At 45.7% G+C, this 18,345-nt stretch overlaps 1 protein-coding gene and 1 long non-coding RNA gene across 2 annotated transcripts in view; one reads left to right on the top strand and one right to left on the bottom strand.

The window, feature by feature from the left end:
• The window catches only part of LOC114677718 (uncharacterized), a 125,856-nt gene that overhangs the window by 46,374 nt on the left and 61,137 nt on the right, over window positions 1–18,345 (bottom strand). The window contains exons 3-4 of the long non-coding RNA XR_013416836.1: window positions 7,930–8,052; window positions 1,940–2,009 (exon numbers count right to left, since the gene is read on the bottom strand). This is a non-coding gene — a long non-coding RNA (uncharacterized LOC114677718). The remainder of the gene's footprint in view (window positions 1–1,939; window positions 2,010–7,929; window positions 8,053–18,345) is intronic.
• The window catches only part of LY86 (lymphocyte antigen 86), a 64,945-nt gene continuing 51,054 nt past the window's right edge, over window positions 4,455–18,345 (top strand). Inside the window, exons 1-2 of the mRNA XM_001096895.5 lie at window positions 4,455–6,385; window positions 6,660–6,804. Coding sequence (XP_001096895.3) covers window positions 6,317–6,385; window positions 6,660–6,804 — 214 coding nt within the window. The 5' untranslated portion in view covers window positions 4,455–6,316. The remainder of the gene's footprint in view (window positions 6,386–6,659; window positions 6,805–18,345) is intronic.

The raw sequence follows: 18,345 nt of genomic DNA, 5'->3' as shown, positions 1-18,345 counted from the left end.
GGTGGATCTGCTGGCCGCTGCCAGGAGAGAGACCTCAAGAACATCCCCAAGGGTCTGATCCAGAGAAAAGTAAATTATTTTATTCCAAATACCACCTGCCAGTCCAGCAAAACAGGCTCTCCAATACTTTGGATTACACGTGGCAAGTGCAAATCCCATAATGGCAGCCAGAAGTTCTGGAATTAGCCAGAACTGGAGGGACACAGTGAAGCCAGAGCCTGGGATCCTACCTACAACAGCAAATGAGTACCCCTTCTTCATAGCACGTAAAAGAACTCTTTGCATTCTTCATCCCATTTCTGGTTCCCTCCCCAGTGTTTTTCCTTCGACTTACTGAAATCACTTCAATCTTATCAAGGTGAGATCTTGAGAGCGTTCTCAATTTGAGGAACAGAGTCGTAGCTACAAGTTGCTAATTTGTCCCATGCTGCAGAAGAATTTTATACAATGGTCGTCAGTCTTTTCATGCTACAGCTCCCCTCTCTGAAGCTCAGAGCAATTTCTTTGACCTTCATCGAATGCTGCAATGTGTTGCTCTTTTCATCACTGGAAAATTGATCAGACTGATCTATAAGTGCTCACCTCTTTCCTGGCCCAGCATATGTGTTCCTCACACCAACAAAAACCTTTCCGTTTGTAGTTTGCCATAGTATATGTAGACTTATTTGAAAAGCAAGTACTTTGCATAGTATGTCCTTAGAATAATGAAATATTAATAACAAATGGGGAAACAAGGAAATAAGGAAACGGTAGTGTCCCAGATAGGCCTGCTACAGTTTGCCCATTGGAGCAAACAGTTATTGGTAACCCTGATGAGCTACCAGTCTGGAGCAAATCAAAGAAAAAAAGCTTATTGTGCATACACAATAAACAGCCAGCTGAAAATATTTCAGAACACTTACTCCAATTTTCCTTGGGAAACCCAAGAAGCCTTTCAAAAAGCAAAGTCCCTTCTCTTTCATTAAACAATTGTACTAAAAATGTTATTGTCTGTCTTTTTCCACTAGAAGGTAATCTCCATGAGAACAAGAACTTTGTTTTGCTGTATTCCTGGTGCTGGGAACTGTAGCTGACATTTCGGAGGTGCTTAATAAATATTTGTTGGATAAATGAGTGGGACAACCTGAAGCAAGTAGACAGACAGATGAATTTTTCCTAGCTGTGTAGAAAGCATATAGTTGGTTTCTATATATTTCTATCAAATACATACACAGAGTATGTGACATCAAGAGCCCAAGCAACTTTGGGGGCATCTCACACTTTCTGTGGAGTGAATATTCCAGAAGTCTGAGAGATCGTGAGAAAGACTCTACCGAAAAGCTCTGTAGACTGGCATCAATTCCACAAAATATTTGTGTAGCCTATATAACACAGGGTTTGAAACTAACTAAAAAGTAAAACCTCAGCAGTCAGCCAAGGGGGCTGTGAAACAGTGTTACACAGGAAGTAGCATGGTTTCCTGACTCCTACACAGGAGAGGAGCAGTTTTCAGATTGCACTCAATCTAAAACAGCAGTCCCCGACCTTTTTGGCACCAGAGACTAGTTTTGTGGAAGACAATTTTTCCATGGATAGGAGGGTGGGTGGTGAGTAGTTTCAGGATGGTTCAAGTGCATTACATTTATCATGCACTTTATTTCTATTATTACATTATAATATATAATGAAATAATTATACAACTCACCGTAATACAGAATGAATGAGAGGCCTGAGCTTGTTCTCCTGCAACTAGATGGTCCCATCTGGGGGTGATGGGGGACAGTGACAGATCATCAGGCATTAGATTCTCATAAGGAGTGTGCAACCTAGATCTCTCGCATGCACAGTTCACAATAGGATTTGCTTTCTTATGAGAATCTAATGCCGCAGCTGATCTGACAGGAGGCAGAGCTAAGGCGGTAATGCGAGCAGCTATAAATAGAGATGAAGCTTCACTCACCTCCTGCCATGTCACCCAGTTCCTAGGAGACCAGTACTGGTCTGTGGTCCAGGGGGTGGGGACCCCTGATCTAGAAGACAAAGGCAGGATGTCATCAAACCTGTCTCTTCCCACTGCAGTGTCGCAGAAACTCAGAGACAGGCCACAGAGAAAAAAGCAAAGTGGCAGTGCTATGCAAAGGGAAATTTTTGCCTAATATAATAAAGATCTGAGGGAAATTAGAGGAGAACAGCCACAGCTGAATACAAATGATGAGGAAGGTACATTTGCACTGGAGACAGAGTGCTACATCATCATTGTGTAGCGTTAAAGAATAGTTAGGACTGTCTGCCATCTACTGGCACATGTAATGTAGGTTACATTGGCCCAAACCCCCTTCCCTGTCCTAGGGAAGTGGGATGCTCACCCAGCTATTGAATCACTTTCCCAAGGGAGGGCGTATTGCCACGGCCCTCAGTTCTATTGCACACCACACTGACGCAAGCATAAAGCTCCGGCCTTTTCTCCCGTGTGTGTATGCGCATGCACATATAGAGCATTCCTGGCTGTTAAGTCTCTTCTAAACTTTTGTGGGTCACAGAGAGGAGAGGGCTGTCACATTGCACACTGCACAGGAAGTAATGCAGAATCTGTTCCTAAGGGACCTTTGCTTGTCCCACCTGCTGGCAGGCTGCTTCCCTCCACTCCACACCAGCCATTCACCTGCTTACCCCTCCTCTCACTCCTCTCCTCTTCTCCTCTCCTCTCTTCCCCCTAGTCCTTTCTTTTTTCTCCCCTCGCTCTCTAGAGTATTGTATTTTCTCTTGTGACACAGCTTCACCCTTACTTGCTTACATACATACTGGACTTCTGCCCCCAGAGTCTCACATTTGATTCTTAAAGTCTCTCCTCAAACAAACATTTTCTCCTTAAGAACAGCTTTAGGGATGGTCATCTTGATAAGAATATTTTTACCCTGCAAGAAAAGAAAGGCACCATCCCCAAGAAGACCTCTATAAAATGAAAGCAAGGGTGGGTGCAGTGCCTCACGTCTGTAATCCCAGCACTTTGGGAGGCTGAGGCGGGTGGATCACCTGAGGTTAGGAGTTCAAGACTAGCCTGGCCAACATGACAAAACCCTGTCTCTACTAAAAATACAAAAATTAGCTGCACATGGTGGTACATGCCTATAATCCCAGCTACTCGGGAGGCTGAGGCAGGAGAATCACTTGAACCCAGGAGGCGGAGGTTGCAGTGAACTGAAATCATGCCACTGCACTCCAGCCTGGGTGACAGAGTGAGAATTCACCTCAAAAAATAAAATAAAATAAAATAAAATATAAAATAAAATAAAATAAAAATATGCCAGGCGCGGTGGCTCATGCCTGTAATCCCCAGCACTTTGGGAGGCCGAGGCGGGCGGATCACGAGGTCAGGAGATCAAGACCATCCTGGCTAACACGGTGAAACCCCGTCTCTACTAAAAATACAAAAAAATTAGCCGGGCATGGTGGTGGGCTCCTGTAGTCCCAGCTACTCAGGAGGCTGAGGCAGGAGAATGGTGTGAACCCAGGAGGCGGAGCTTGCAGTGAGCCAAGATTGCACCACTGCACTCCAGCCTGGGTGACAGAGCAAGACTCCATCTCAAAAAAAAAAAAAAAAAGGATATATATATGTGTGTGTGTGTGTGTGTGTGTGTGTGTGTGTGTGTGTGTGTGTGTATGGAGAGCAGCCTGAGACATGGAAGAAGAGGAGGATTGTCCAAAAAGTAGAAGAGAAACCTGAATGAGACCAGAGCATGGCTTCTTCAGCTACAGCTTGCTAAGAGACTAGAAGTCAGCATCAAAGCCTGACAGTATGTTTGTGTTTGGTTACCACTACATAGACATAACCATATTTTAAATAACTATCATAAACTGATTCTAATTTTATTCTATAATTAGGGAACAGGACATTCTCAAAGAACACTTTGGCTGTCTTTATAAAGGTTCTAGTTAAAGAACTCTTCAAGACATCATTATGGGTTGACTTCTGAACTAGATGGGCCATGACTAATGATTTCAACCAAATCCCATTTTCAGTAGGCAGAACCAGTACGTAGAATTCCTTGGAGAATGTGGCTTACTCTTTTATCCCATTTGGATGTGTTATATATGGGTTATATGAAATGCCATCTGTCATAAAACAAAACATTTTATTAAGAAGATTTTTTTTAATTGTACTTTCTGCAAGCAACCAAATTCTATAAGCTAAACCAGAGGTCCTCAGAATGTGACCCCAGATCAACAGCACTGGCATCACCTGGGAACATGTTAGAAACACAGATTCTCAGGCCTCACCAGACATAGAGGAACAGAAACTCTGGTGTAGGGCCCAGCAATCTGCTCATGTTAACAAGTCCCCCAGCTGATGCTGATGCCCTGAAGACCACTGTCCTAGGGTCACCATGATCACAAGGTTCCTGATTGGTCCATATGGAATATTTCTAAATCCTAGTGCAATCCCTGAATTATGATTCCTTTCATTTCCAGGTCTTTTGATTCTCAGAAATCCGTAGCCCTGTCTTCAGATGGCACAGTTTCTTCAATAAAGCCAATGTTTGTGTCCCCGCCCAAACTCATATATTGAAATCCTAAGCCTCAAGGTGATGTTATTAGGAGGTAGGGCCTTTGGGAAGTGATTAGGTCATAAGAATGGAGCTCGCATAAGTGGGATTAGTGCCTTTATAAAAAAGCCTAGGAGAAACCCCTTGGCCCTTCCCCCATGTGAGGGCACAGCCAGAAGGTACCATCTGTGAACCAGAAGCCCCTCGCCAGACACCGAATCTTCTATCACCCCAATCTCTGACTTTGGACCTCTACCCTCCAGAATGGTGAGAAAGAAGTGCTTGTCATTTCGGCCACCCAGGCTAAGGTATTTCTGTTATGGCAGCCAGAACAGACTGCCAGAAAGACCGTTTCCCTGCCACAGCTGCTCACAGCTCTCTGCCAGGTTGTCTGCTCCCTGCCCTGCACTCCTGGGCTCCTCCTCCAGTGTCAATCATCACGCACTTTGCAGGGAAGGAAGGTCTCACCCTCAATTGCTCTCCTCACTCACATGTTCAGAGCTCTCTTTACAACTGCTGGAGCACTCAAATATCCCAAGGGAAAGCTTCTGTGTTCCATCCTGGACCTACTAGGGGCAACCACCCTTCCACCAGGGCCCCCACTCTCACCATGAGCTTCAGACTCTCATCTCCCAAGATCTTGCTCACAGCACAGCTGCCTTCCGCTCACGCAGGCCAGAGGAGCTACCTTGTCTCCTCTTAGAGCAACGTCCCACCACTCCCTTGGGGCTCAACCTTCGCTTTGTGTTCTGTAAAAGTCAGCAGTTCTCAAGCTTGAGACTGCATCAGGCACACCTGGAGGGCTTGTGAAACTCCAGAATGGTGAGTCCCGCCCCCAGAGTTTCTGATTTAGTAGGTCTTGTGAGTAGCCCAGAATTTGCATCTCTAACAAGCCCCCAGTGGAAGCTGAGACTGTCATCTTCTTAGGCCGCGCTTGAAAGAGAACTGCTGTTGAAAGCCAACATCACTGAACTTACCTGCAGAGGCACCTAAAAATAATCAATCCAGAGCTGCTCCTTCTCCAAATGACTACTCTCTGATGTCTGTCAAGAAATCCAAATTATTTACCAATTACTTTATTGGTAATTAAGTTCCACCTATTTCAAGAAAAGTTCTGAGCTGACTCTCATTTTTGATTAGCCATCAGCAGAAATAGTAAATCTACCTAGTGCATTCAGAAAAATGCTGTTCCTCCCAAGGAAACGTGTTTTCTGTTGCTCCTGAAATCTGCTGACCTTGGTACTGACTCTGGTCCTCTTACACTAAGGTGGAGCTGGGGCAGGGTTGGGGGATCAAGACTGAGAAACCTCGCTGTCCTGCAGCAGAACGGAGATACATGGAAGAACGAAGACAACCTTGGCTTTGAAGAGAAAGTGAGATGTGATGTCAATGATCCCGCTAACACCAAAACCATTAAACCAGCCTCTTTAAGGGAGGCCCCACCTCCCCACCCTTCCTGCCTTTTCTACCAAGCCAAACCCAGAAATAGAACACAGCTCACTTCTCAGGGCTACTGCCTCTGCCTCAACTTCAGAGACCACATCTGCAGCTCCCAAAACAAGGTCTGTTCTGCAGCTGGACAATTCACTGCTAAAATCCCAAACCGAAGAGCAGAGCCAAAGCTAGAGGAGACAAAAGTGGCAATAGGGCCAAAGCCTCATTCCAGATTCCAAGTATCATTCTGCAACCCTCTTGCTATCAACTGCTGCCTGCTGGCTGCAGCCAGGTCCCTGGTCCACACACAGCCTGGATCGGAAGCCTACAGAGACACGGGGGCTGGAGATGGGAAACAGATGGTGGCCTGTGCTTTGTCTTTCCCAAGTTTACAACCTCACCTGGGCTGTTCTGAGGAGCCCCGAGAGGTAAGTTCATGCATCACTACTGCCCCTCTCCCTGTGAAAGCAGAAAGTCAACATGCCTCCTACCCTAGAATAGACCAGCCTCACCTGTAGATTCAAGGTCCTGGGGGAACAGTATCAAATGCCTCTGCTCACTGCCTTTTACTTCTGACTGTGGTTCCTAGGGAGCCTAAAATTTGAGAAGTGAAACTGAACATCCCACCGCCTTGGTGAGGGGAGAGGAAGAAACTTCACAGGCTTTTTATTGGCCGGTTATTTTTCTGTGTATCCCACACAGGCCCTCACCATGAAGGGTTTCACAGCTGCTCTCTTCCTCTGGACTCTGATTTTTCCCAGCTGCAGTGGTGGCAGCGGTGGGAGAGCCTGGCCCACACACACGGTCTGCAGTGACAGCGGCTTGGAAGTGCTCTACCAGAGTTGCGGTAAGCCCTTGCAGTACACCCATGTGTGTTTATGGGGAAAGTAAGGCCCACAGATGTGAGCTGTTAGTGCTCAGCTGGGGTGGGTGAGGGGAGAGGGGACCAGCAGCTGAACACTTTCTCCACCTGTAGCAAGTCTGGGAGGGCCACTGGGAGCCTTTGGGAGAAGGGGAGGTGGGGCTGGGGCCGGGAGCGGAAGAGAGAATGGCAGAGCGACGAAGAGTACAAGACAGAGAAACTGAATATAAATACAGTCATTTACTAACACCAGAGAACCCAAAAGAGAACAAAATGATCAGTGAGTCGACCAAATCATCAAATCTCACCAGTTGAAAATTGGGAAAGAAACTTCCAGTAGGCCCTTCCCCAACACTGTACACCTGGGCTACCTTCTCATCTGATGTACTTTGCAAGTAAAGTGAAAAGATCACTCCTGCCCAAAGAGAAGATTCCTGTCCCTCTCTGGACACTTGCAGAGCTTTCACTGCAGGAGCAGCTCTCATGAATTCAGCAAACACTTCGCGTGCAGCTATCAATGCCAGGGTTTCTCAGTGCTAGAGATAATAAAAGTGCATAAGCCAGGCCTGTCACCCCAGTGGGCCAACCCAATATGCCAACAGATAAATTGCAATTCAGTGAAGAAAATGCAGTGAACTGCGGTAAGAAATGTCAGAACCAACCAACTGGGCTGTGTCTTAGTCAGCTAGGGCTGCCATAACAAAGTACCACAGGTTGGGGGCTTAAATAACAGAGATTTATTTCCTCACAACTGTGGAAGCTGGGCTGGTTTCTCCTGAGACCTCTCTCCTTTGCTTCTAGGTGGCATCTTCTCCCTGTCTCCTCATGTGCTCTTCCTTCTGTGTACATCTGTGTCCTCATCTCTTCTTCTTCTAAGGACGCAATCATATCAGATTAGGGCCCACCTTCATGGCCTCACTTTAGCTTAATCAGCTCTTTAAAGACCCTACCTCCAGCAGGGCGTGGTGGCTCACACCTGTAATCCCAGCACTTCGGGAGGCCGAGGAGGGTGGACCACTTGAGGTCAGGCATTCAAGACCAACCTGACCAACATGGTGAAACCCCGTTTCTACTAAAAATACAAAATTAGCAGGTCATGGTGGCACGCACCTGTAATCCCAGCTACTTGGGAAGCTGAGGCAGGGGAATCGCTTGAACCCAGGAGGTGGAGGTTGCAGTGAGCCAAGATCGTGCCATTGTACTTGAGCCTGGGCAACAGGAGCAAAACTCTGTCTAAAAAAATAAATAAATAAATAAATAAAAGTAAATAAATAAATAAATAAAAGACCCTATCTCTATATACAGTCACATTTTAAGGTACCATAGTCCCCCTAGTCTGCTAGGAATATGTTCCAAGACTCCCAGTGGATGCCTGAAATCACAGATCATTTTGAACCCTACATACACTATGTTTTTTGGACCCAATAAATGAGACAGCTACTAAGTGACGGATAGGCAGGTAGTAAAGACAACATGGATATTCTAGACAATTCACGTTCCTGGTGGGATGGAGCTGGACAGCATGAGATTTCATCATGCTACTCAGAAGGATGCTCCATGAAAAACTTACGAATTATTTCTGGAATTTTCTCTTTAATATTTTGGGACTGCAGTTGGCTGAGAGTAACCAAAACCTTGAAAAGTGAAATCTTGGATAAGAGGGCACTACTGTACTGGGGGTTGGGACTTCAACATATAAATTTGAGGGGATGCAATTCATCCCATACAGGGCTCCCAAGTGGGGAGCAACTCAGGAGCCCAGCCTCAGGATCACATCTGCTGTTAGAGGGACTGGCTTGTGCAAATGCATGGCATTGTGATATCTGCCACTTTGAACTGCAGAAGGTAGGAAAGAGAATTTGATTAAGCATCTGAATTGGTCTCACTCTAAGCTGGGGTTGTGGTGCTTGAGCAAGTACCTGATCCTACAACTGCCACCCAAAGAGCTGCCCAGAGAGGTCCAGATGGTCACTCTAGTCACCAGGGCCATTTGTTCAATTTGACCTTACTCTTTTAAAAATAAGGGACATTGAAGTGCACACACACACAAAAATTAAAAATAAGTAAAAGAGAATGAATGACTGGATGCTGGCAGTGCTGATGTTGTCACTCTAGGTTTTCCCATGGGGTCAGAACCACTAGTATCCCATTCATTTTCGGTGCAGGATGAGAAGCAAGATGTGAGATAAATGGACTGGTCAGGGTTGGTTTTTCCAATTCATCCTTGAATAAAAGGTTGCCACAGCTGATCTGTCTCCCAGACTCCCCCTCTGCCTGCAGCCAGGCCAGTGCATCCTTTCAAGTCACTTGCAAGAGGACTGGGCATGTCAGAGAAAGAACAAGGACAAATCACCTGCCCACCGGAGGATGGCTCTTTCCTCTGTAGGTGAAGTTGCTCCATGAAGTCAGTGAATGTCTTAGCCAAGCCACTCAGAATTAGAGATGGAAGAGATGCAGTTCTCATCCAAGGGGTGGGAAGATCAGTTTAGCAACAGGATAAATGCTTTGTGTGAAAGGCTGTAGTGAAAGCAGGCATTGTGCACCAGTGACATGGTAGTCAGAAGATGGTGAGGTTGGCATCTGCATCTATTGGGAAAGGAGTCACCAAGCCTAAGTTGAGGCTTAAAGACTGATTAAAATAGTAATGATAGCACCTCATGTTGGTAGAGGCCACCATGCTAAGTGCTTTACACGTATCATTCTTATGTTGCAGATGTGTAAACTGAGGGATAAAGATGTCATTAATAGTTAACTTTTCCCATGCCACACAGCTAATAATGGCAGAATTATATCCCCAGGGTCACAGAGAAGGTAAGACATTGAGGAACTATTGATGGAATTAAAACAAATTGATCCCCAGCCTGCCTGACTCCAGAGCCCATGCTCTAAAACTCCCTGTGGTCTAGAGTTTCATCAGCAGGCAAAGTGGACTAAAGGAGGGGTGAAGGGAGAAGTTTGGCGGAGAGAATGACACGTGTGAAAGCAGGAAAATGGGACCAGGCACAGGGTTCAGGGAACTGCGGGAGAGCTGAAAACACAAAGGGCTGAAAGAGGAAGTGGGAGATATGAGCAGGACCCCATACAATGGTGGGCTGCCTCTCTTTGGGCAGGAGGAGGTTGCATTTTGGAAAGATCCTCAGGCAGTAAACAGGAGTGTAGATTTTGAATTGGAAGCTATTTGAGGCTGAAAATAAGGTTTTCTCCAGGCGGAGCAATAATTCAGGAAAGAAACCACTAAGGCCTGAGTTGACATCATTTCCGCAGTCTTGATAACCTCGAGGAGAAGGGAAATTCACAAGCAGTTACTGGGCTCTGAATACTGACTAGGAAGTAAGCATAGTTTTCTGAAAAAGCAGAAGTCCTGACCTGGCCAACTGTCAGTGACAAAGGAAAGAAGAGAGCCACTTTCTTTACTAAAGCAAAAGGAGGAACAAACACGGTCAGGGCCTTGGGTCTGCTAAATCCCAAGTCCCAGGGTTACAAAAGCCCAGGGACTCCACCCCATGCACACGCCACAAACAGCCACCAATGTATGTATTTATATGCTGCCTCCAGCATATACACGAAGATATGAGGAGATGACAGAAATACTTATGATTAGAAGGGGAAATAGGCAGCAGTGGAAGAAGCAGGGGGAGGGGAAGCATAAGGGAAAGTGCTATGGACTGAATGTTTGTGTCCCCTGAAGATTTGTGTTAAACCCTAATACCATTGTGACAGTATTAGGAGATGGGGCCTTTAGGATGTGGCTAGGTCATGAGGGTGGAGACTTCATAAATGGGATCAATACCCTTAAAAGAAGAGGCCAGAGATCTCCCTTTTTTCACCACATGAGGACACAATCAGAAGGTGGCTGTCTGTAAACCAGGAAGTCAGCCCTCACCAAGAGCCTGCCCCTGCTGGCTCCCTGATCTCAGACTTCCATCCTCGAGGACTCTGAGAAATCAATGTTGGCTGTTTAAGCCCCACAGTCTATATAATTTGTTAAACCTGCCTGAGTTGGCTAAGGGGAAATCATAAAGGCAGGAAAGGTTAGGACACATGTAACAGATGAGGCAGCCTGAGAGTTAAGAGCTTAGAATCTGGAGTCAGCGAAGCTCATTCTAATCTTGGGCCACACTCTAGATCTCACATTGTTGTTTATAAGGAGGGTGTATTAGTTTCCTGTTGTTGCTGTAACAAATTTCTACTTGGTGACTGAAAACAACACATGCATTCACGCATAGTTCTGTGGTCAGAGTCCAAAATCAATTTCACTGGGTGGGCAGGGCCTAGGCCTTGCTCCCTTAGAAGCTCTGGGGAAGAATCCCTTTCTTTTCTTTTCCAGCTTGTATAGCTGCATTCCTTGACCTGAGGCTTCTTCCTCCATTTTCAAAGCTGACAGTGTAGCATCTTGCTTCCTTCCATCATCACATGGCCTTCCTGTTCTGTTTCAAAGCTCCCTCTGCCTCCTTCCTGTAAGGACCCTTGTGATTAGGATCATCTCCCCAACTCAAGATCCTTAATCACATCTGCAAAGTCTCTTTTGCCACATAAGATAAGATTCACATGTTTCAGGGATTAAGAGGTAGACATCTTTTGGGACCATTATTTAGCCCAATATCATAGGGAGAACATATTACCTACCCAAAGGGCTATGTGAAGATTATGTGAGAAGGACTACATGAAAGGTGCTTAGCACATACTATGCACTCAATACATCTTAGCTGCTGATGACTTTGTACGGTATTTTACAACTGATTGAGGTATAATAGACTCTGAGCTTCCTTGAAGCCAAATCAAGCAAGGAAATGGCATTGTTTCTAAAATAAAATTAGTTTTTAAGATGCCCAGCTTTTCCTGATATAGGGATGAGTGATGAGGGGAATTTCTCCCCAGAGTAGATGGCATCCTGGATGGCGTCTCTACTGAGATGCCATGGTGACTCAAACCCGCTGTTTCTAATGATGCCCCTTGGTGCAGGTCAAGAGCCCAGAATCAAGATACATTCTGCAAAGGGCCAAGGCAGAATCCTCCATGAATACAGCAATCACAGGTCAGGTCTCTTTGAGGGAGAAGGTTAGATTGTGTACAGGAATGGATAAGCTGCACGTCCTGTGGGCAATCCTCCATAAATATTATTGTTGCCATTGTTTTTGTTACTGGATGTTCATAGGGTCAGATAGCAGAATTCTGGATTGTATTTTTTGGCAAGAGCCCAGTGTTGTAATTTCACATGTTTTGACATCAACCAGGCAGAGGAGGACCTGTGACACTTGCTCAAATGACTTATGTGCCCCTTTGGTTTCCCTGATACTCACAGGCTACCTGGACATAGGAGTGGCTCCTAGATGTCGTGTAAGGCAGACACTTGCGAACTAGAGCCTGCAGGCCAAACCCCACTTGGTGCCTGTTTGTGTATGGCCTGTGAGCTAGGGATGATCTTTACATTTTTAATGTTAAAGAATTCAAAAGAATATTCATGACACATGGAAATTATCTGAAATTCAAAATTCTGTGTCCATAAATAAAGTTCTATTTGACACAGCTGCACCCATTCTTTTAGGTGTTGTTTATGCTACTCTTGTGTTACAATGGCAAGGTAGGGCGACAGTGACCACACGGCAAGGCTCCACAGAGCGTTACATATTAATCATCTGGACCTTTATAGAAAAGGCTTGCCGATCCCTGGCCAAGAGTAAGAAGGAATCTCTTAAGCTGTTCACTGGATCAGAGTCTCAAGTTCCAGGCCTTCCAGATGATTCTAGCCACAGAGAAGCTGCATGGGCAAATGAACTCAATGGCAAACCCACCATGATTGCAAGGAATGTATAAGATCCCTTTCAGAGCATCATCATTGTCAGAATAATCTCTCCCTCCTGCATGCCATTTTAAAATTTATGAAGTCCTTCCATTGACAAAGCCTCATTTAATCCTTACAAACAGAGGTAGATAGGATGTTTATCTCCATTTTCTGGATATAGAAACTGAAGCATACACACATTAAGCATTTTAATAAAGTAATATACCTGAGCCATGATACAAACCTACGTGTCCTTACTGCATGCTCAGTGACGTAGAGCTATGTCACAGAACTCTAGTAGGGAGTAAGTCATGCCCTCAGACCCCAGAAATACAGGGTGAGACCAGGCAGAAGGCGCAGCTCAGACGATAAGTCTTCAGGTAAAAAAGTGAAAACCCTAAGCAGTGTGTGGACCAGCAAAAGAAGGAGGATGGGGAGGAAGAGGAGATCAGGAAGAGAGGGAGGAGGCGAGGGAGAGGGAAGGAGAGAGGAGGACAGAAAGAGGGGAAGGAGGAGGAACAAGAGGAAAAGGAAGATGGGGAGAAAGAAGGGAAGGGAAAAAGGAGTAGAAGGAGGGAAGGGAACAAGAAGGAGGGAAGGGGGAGGAGGATGAGTAAGAAGAGGTGGGGAAGAAGACAGGAGAAGGAGGAGGGGGTGGAAGAGGAGGAGAGAAAGGAGGAGGAATTGGAAGAGGAAGAAGAGGAGAGGAAGGAGGAGGAGGAGAGGAGAAGGAGGAGGGGAGAAGAAAGAAGAGAGGGGAGAAGAGAAGGAGGAGAAGAAGATGAAAGAGGAGAAAGAAGAGAAGGGGGAGGAGGGGGAAGTGGAAAAAGAAGAGAGGGAGAGGAGAGGAGGGCAAGAGTCATCTCCTGATGAAAGAATTGTTTCCCTCCCGCCCCACCCCACCCCAGCCCCATCCTCTCTACACACATCCAGAGCTGGGCCAATTTGGCTCTTCCCAAGTATCCCTCAGAGGAGGGAACATACGGCTGCCTCAGAGGAGAAGGAGACCCACCACATCTCCATTTTTCAGCCATGTGCACCAAGTTCTTATTTGTTGCAAAGTGGTGTCTAGAAATGACATCTTCCAAATTAAAAGAAGTACATGTAGGGCCATTCTCCTATCATTAAGAACAGCATATTTTATAGTCAGAGCCCTCCTGCACAGGAGGCATGCTAATTTCCTGAGGAAGCCCTATTTACCACGCCCAACCATTCCACTGTGGGATAGTCGGTGAGCAGGGAGGGGAGGAATCCCTATTCAGCAGTGTGTGGAGGGCTGTGGGCTGACCTGGTAGCCCCCTGGAAGCATCCAGGGTCAGTTTACCATGGCATCTGGTCACCAGGCTTCACACTTGCAATCAGCACCTGCTCTCCTCCCCTTAAAGACAGTTGGCCTTTAAGTCCACCTCTGCCTAAATAGGCTTCCCATGTTGCTGATATTTGCTACAGGGCAGGTCCTTTAGCTGACCTCCAAAAAGGCCTCTTAATTACAAAGCCTGAATCAAGTCACATGTGCCTGAATCGTCCATCAAAGTGGTCAAACAGGACAATTAATCAGACTTCAAGAATGTAGAACATCTCCATACAGAATAGAGGCTAAGCTGCAAACAACCTCGCCATGTAGCAGAACCAACAGGATATATTGATAAAATGTTCATAGAAAACATTTTAAAAGCTGCCCCGGAGAAAATGGATGGGGAAAATGCCACTTTCCTCAGAACCTAATAATTCTGAAGGAAATGGAGCATAAAACAAGCATGCATGAAACAGCATCAAAAAAAGAAAAGAAAAACACAGGTCATCTAGTCACTTAGGAATACTTTCAGATGTTGCACACAGACAGCAATTTCTCTTTTCGTTTATTTTCCCAGATTAACAAGGATCTAAAACTATAATTAAGGAAAAGTAGACAAATAGCTGGAGAGACAAAGATGCAATTTCAGAAGGATGACTCTGAGCGTGCAGGATTGAACATCTAGCTTCCTTGAGTAGGGCAAGGCCTTTTGGCCCAAATTTAAAGACAGGAAGTTGATAAAGAAACACAAGAATATTCACACTGCGGTGCAGATTTTTTTGATGCTAGATGAAAGTGAACGCTGCCAGAAGGGAAGCAAACCACGTAGGTGTGTTCCTGTGACCACGCCACCAACATCTTCTGGGTTTCCATTGGTGGGAGCATTTTACAGCCCAACCTCCAAGCCAGAGATAATTCTCCAAAGCACTTTTTAAACGAGATGCTAAGTAACTTGGTGAATAGGAACCTAGAGAGGGAAAAAAGCCAAGAGTCTGCAGTTCTAAAGAGGCCTCTTCTGTGGGCAGGAAACGTTTTCCCAAACGCTGTTCACCGCTATTGCCATCCTCAGGCAAAATCTTAATGGGCAGCTCTGCTCATGTTTTGGGAGGAGAATCTTTGGAGAGGTAGCGATGGGAAGGGCTGTCCTCCAGCCCAGCAGCTATTTTTGTAGAAACTACAGCATAGACAACACATTCCTAAAGCAGCAGCGATTGTGAGGTCCTGGGCATGGTTTCAGACCCAGGCCCGCGGGAGGGGGAGTGTAAAGACCAGAGCAGTTTCTGTTTTCTCCAGAGCCCAAGGAAAGCAAAGGTGGAAGAACCCATTCCCAGCTCCAATAGTGCAGCCAGAGCTCCAGGCAGAACCCAACAGCACCAGGTAACCCATGAGGCAGGAGCTCCAGGTGGACAGAGGTTGTCGATCTTAATTAGAGCAGTCGGAAGGCACAGAACGGGAGCAGGGCTGAGGATGGAGCATAGAGAGGCAGGTGCTTCTTCCAAAACCTGAACAACAAGGCAGGGTTTTCACTGAAATAAAAGGGTGACCCATCCGCGACCTATGTACCATCTAGGTTGGTGTTCGTTCCTTTTCTGGGATGCCATGTAAGGCAATATCTGAGGCCGCTGATCCATTAGCTTTGACTGGGGTTCTAGAGACACCAAGTGGGCAACAAAAGAAGCGTGCTGGGGTCTATCGGGAAACCAGTATTTGCACCTCCGTCTGTGGGATTCGTGTACAGTAGGTAGTGTGCATGTCAGCATCCACCAGCCCCTGCCTGGGATCCAGGAAGGCATCACTGTGTGCTCCCTGCCCTCAGAGCAGAAGTGAGTGGTAACCAACCCAGTGGCCAGGAAGAAAAATAAAATCTCCAGCCCAGAAATCTCCACTCACATTTCCAAGCACAATTTATAGTTCACATAGGCTGCCTGATCAGCCAGAATGCCCTCCAAGGACTCTCTTATTTGAAACCTGACACCTTCCCTTCTGGCCAGTGGAAGCTGCACCAGCCTCAGTGAGAAATCTAGGATAGAATTATCAGGATTCCTTTTGCCTCCTAACCATTAGAATCCACCTGTATAGCTGAGATCTTTCTTATTCAAAGGGCTTCTCTGTGTGCTTTAGTGCTCAATTTAGTCTTCTTATATTGTATTTTTAAAATATCCCTTTAAACAATTCAACACTACTTACACAACTAATAAGTCAAAACTTTGTAAATTTAACAAATTAATTTTTGCAGACATACATACACTGGCCACAAATTTGTCTTAAACATCTAATCAGATTTTTAAAAATTTGCTTTATAAATTTCAAAAGCAGACAAAGCACACACAAATTATCACAAGATTATTCAACCCATTATTCTTTTTCTTAACGCCATTTCAAAATACTGATACCATGAGTTTACATTTATCTCTTTATTATCTTTGTACTGACATTTATTTTTACCTATACTCTTAAACTTTCCCAAGATTGCAGTAAAATTTATCTCAGTATTTTTCTGGGTGTCTGATACATTCCAGACCAAAGATAAAGGCTACCTCTTCAGATCATCTGAGGATGCAGGTTTTGACTTACCAACCAGTTGATTCTGGGCTTGGTGGACAGTCCACAATTTGAGCTCTCTTTACTTAAAGTTTACCTATTACATGCTTAAGATAAGTTATGCCTCTTCTTTCAAAAAGTTCCCTCTACCCTGCTGCTTTTTTTCTCAAGTGACATGCTCTTTAAGTTGTGCTAGGTCAGTGTCTTGTAACTCATTGTCCCACCCTTATTGTATATTGACCTGGCCTGTAGGCATCATTGGAAACTCACGCCTGCCCTGGCCTTCTCCACATATCATTAGAGGGGTGATTTACAGGACATGATGAACTTTGTCTGCATGGTCAGGGTTAATCCTTACAACACTTAGCTAGTTCATCATCTTAGAACATGGCATTGACCTGTCTTTCCATTTGTACATTCTGTGCGATCACTGGTGCTGATTTGACTATTGTCTGATATTCTGCCTAATGTTTATATGGGACCACTTGAGCTGATCAGTCCTTCTGTTCCATTTTTCCCAAGACTATCTGGCTCATTCACAACTCTTTGTCCTGACTCCTACTTGCTTACAAAGATAGAAAAAACTGCCTAGTTGTCTCTGATCTATCCATATGGATGGAAATGCTTGGAATCTCCAAATAACTAAGAATGAGGCTCCGTGTTCATCTAGTGTTTGGGACACGACCCAATTTCCTTCCCACCTTTGTTATCACCCAGACATGCCTGCTAAGTAATTTTTAAAGACAGAATCACGAGAGATGAGGTCTTCAGGAGCTCAAAACAGTAGTCTTCCTATTTCTAGGAACTGCCTGATATCGTTAATGCCGTTCACCCCAACCAGCAGAGAAGAGGACTCCTGAGGACTTTCCCTTAACCTACCCTCTAGCATTCCATCAGTGCAGTTGTAGAGGACTTTGGTCTTCTCAGTCAGTTCTTAGCAGCTAGGGATAAGAGGGAAGCATGCCCCAGTGTGGGGTGAGACACTGGAGTGGTTCCTGAATATCAGCTTGATGTCCTGTGAGGCTGAGTGATTGGTTTTTGACAGTCTGCCTTGCAGCTGATGGTGAAACATTGGGTTGCAGGGAGCTTTCACATGACGACCTATTTCCCCACAAGCCTGGTGCTCTGCAGGCACAGAGTGAGGGGTCAGCATTCTGCCAGTCCCTGCCCACAGGCAGACGGGGTTCCCTTATAGTACTGGAAAATGTTCAGGCAAGATAGAGCCTCAGGGCTTCACTCCAAGTGTCTCCTTGTTTAGAAAAGGAACATCCGAGCCAGAAAAGCAATGTGTCCTAACCATGGTCACAAAGCCAGCCAGCCAGCCAGCAGCAGAGCCCAACAGCACCCTCCCAGGCAAGCTCTGCTTCTTATTCAAGCATAAAAACCATCACATGAAGCAAACTCACCCAATGTCAGGCGAAAGATGCCACATAAAGCAAGACCAGACCCCCTCCTGCACACCCACATCCCCACAGCACAAAAGGACCCTCTCTCTAGGCAGCCCTCCTCTTAGGGCAATTTCCCTACGTCTTGCTTTGCCCAAGACCCTACAAAATAAGGGTCTTTGAATATGCAAGAGACCACTGGGGGCTCCTTTATAATATTGAGAGGATAAGGAATTCCATAAATGTACTATTATTGTAAACTTTACATAGAAATGGCATTTTCATAGGGCAGTGAAAGCAAGAGCTTGTTTGGAGTAAGGGCTGCCTTCCTCTGTGATAGGAGCCTCATTAAGGACTCCAACAGCCTTTAGTAAACACAGAATCATGACAGGGGATGCCTGATGAAAATACAGCAGGTCAGCTGGGCGTGGTGGCTCATGTCTGTAATCCCAGCACTTTGGGAAGCCGAGGCAGGCGGATCACCTGAGGTCAGGAGTTCAAGATCAGCCTGGCCAACATGGTGA

The sequence above is a fragment of the Macaca mulatta genome, chromosome 4 (genome assembly GCF_049350105.2).
Source record: "Macaca mulatta isolate MMU2019108-1 chromosome 4, T2T-MMU8v2.0, whole genome shotgun sequence".
NCBI classification, from domain to species: domain Eukaryota; kingdom Metazoa; phylum Chordata; class Mammalia; order Primates; family Cercopithecidae; genus Macaca; species Macaca mulatta.
Note: the sequence above shows the minus strand (reverse complement) of the source record. Positions and strands in the feature narration are given on the sequence as shown.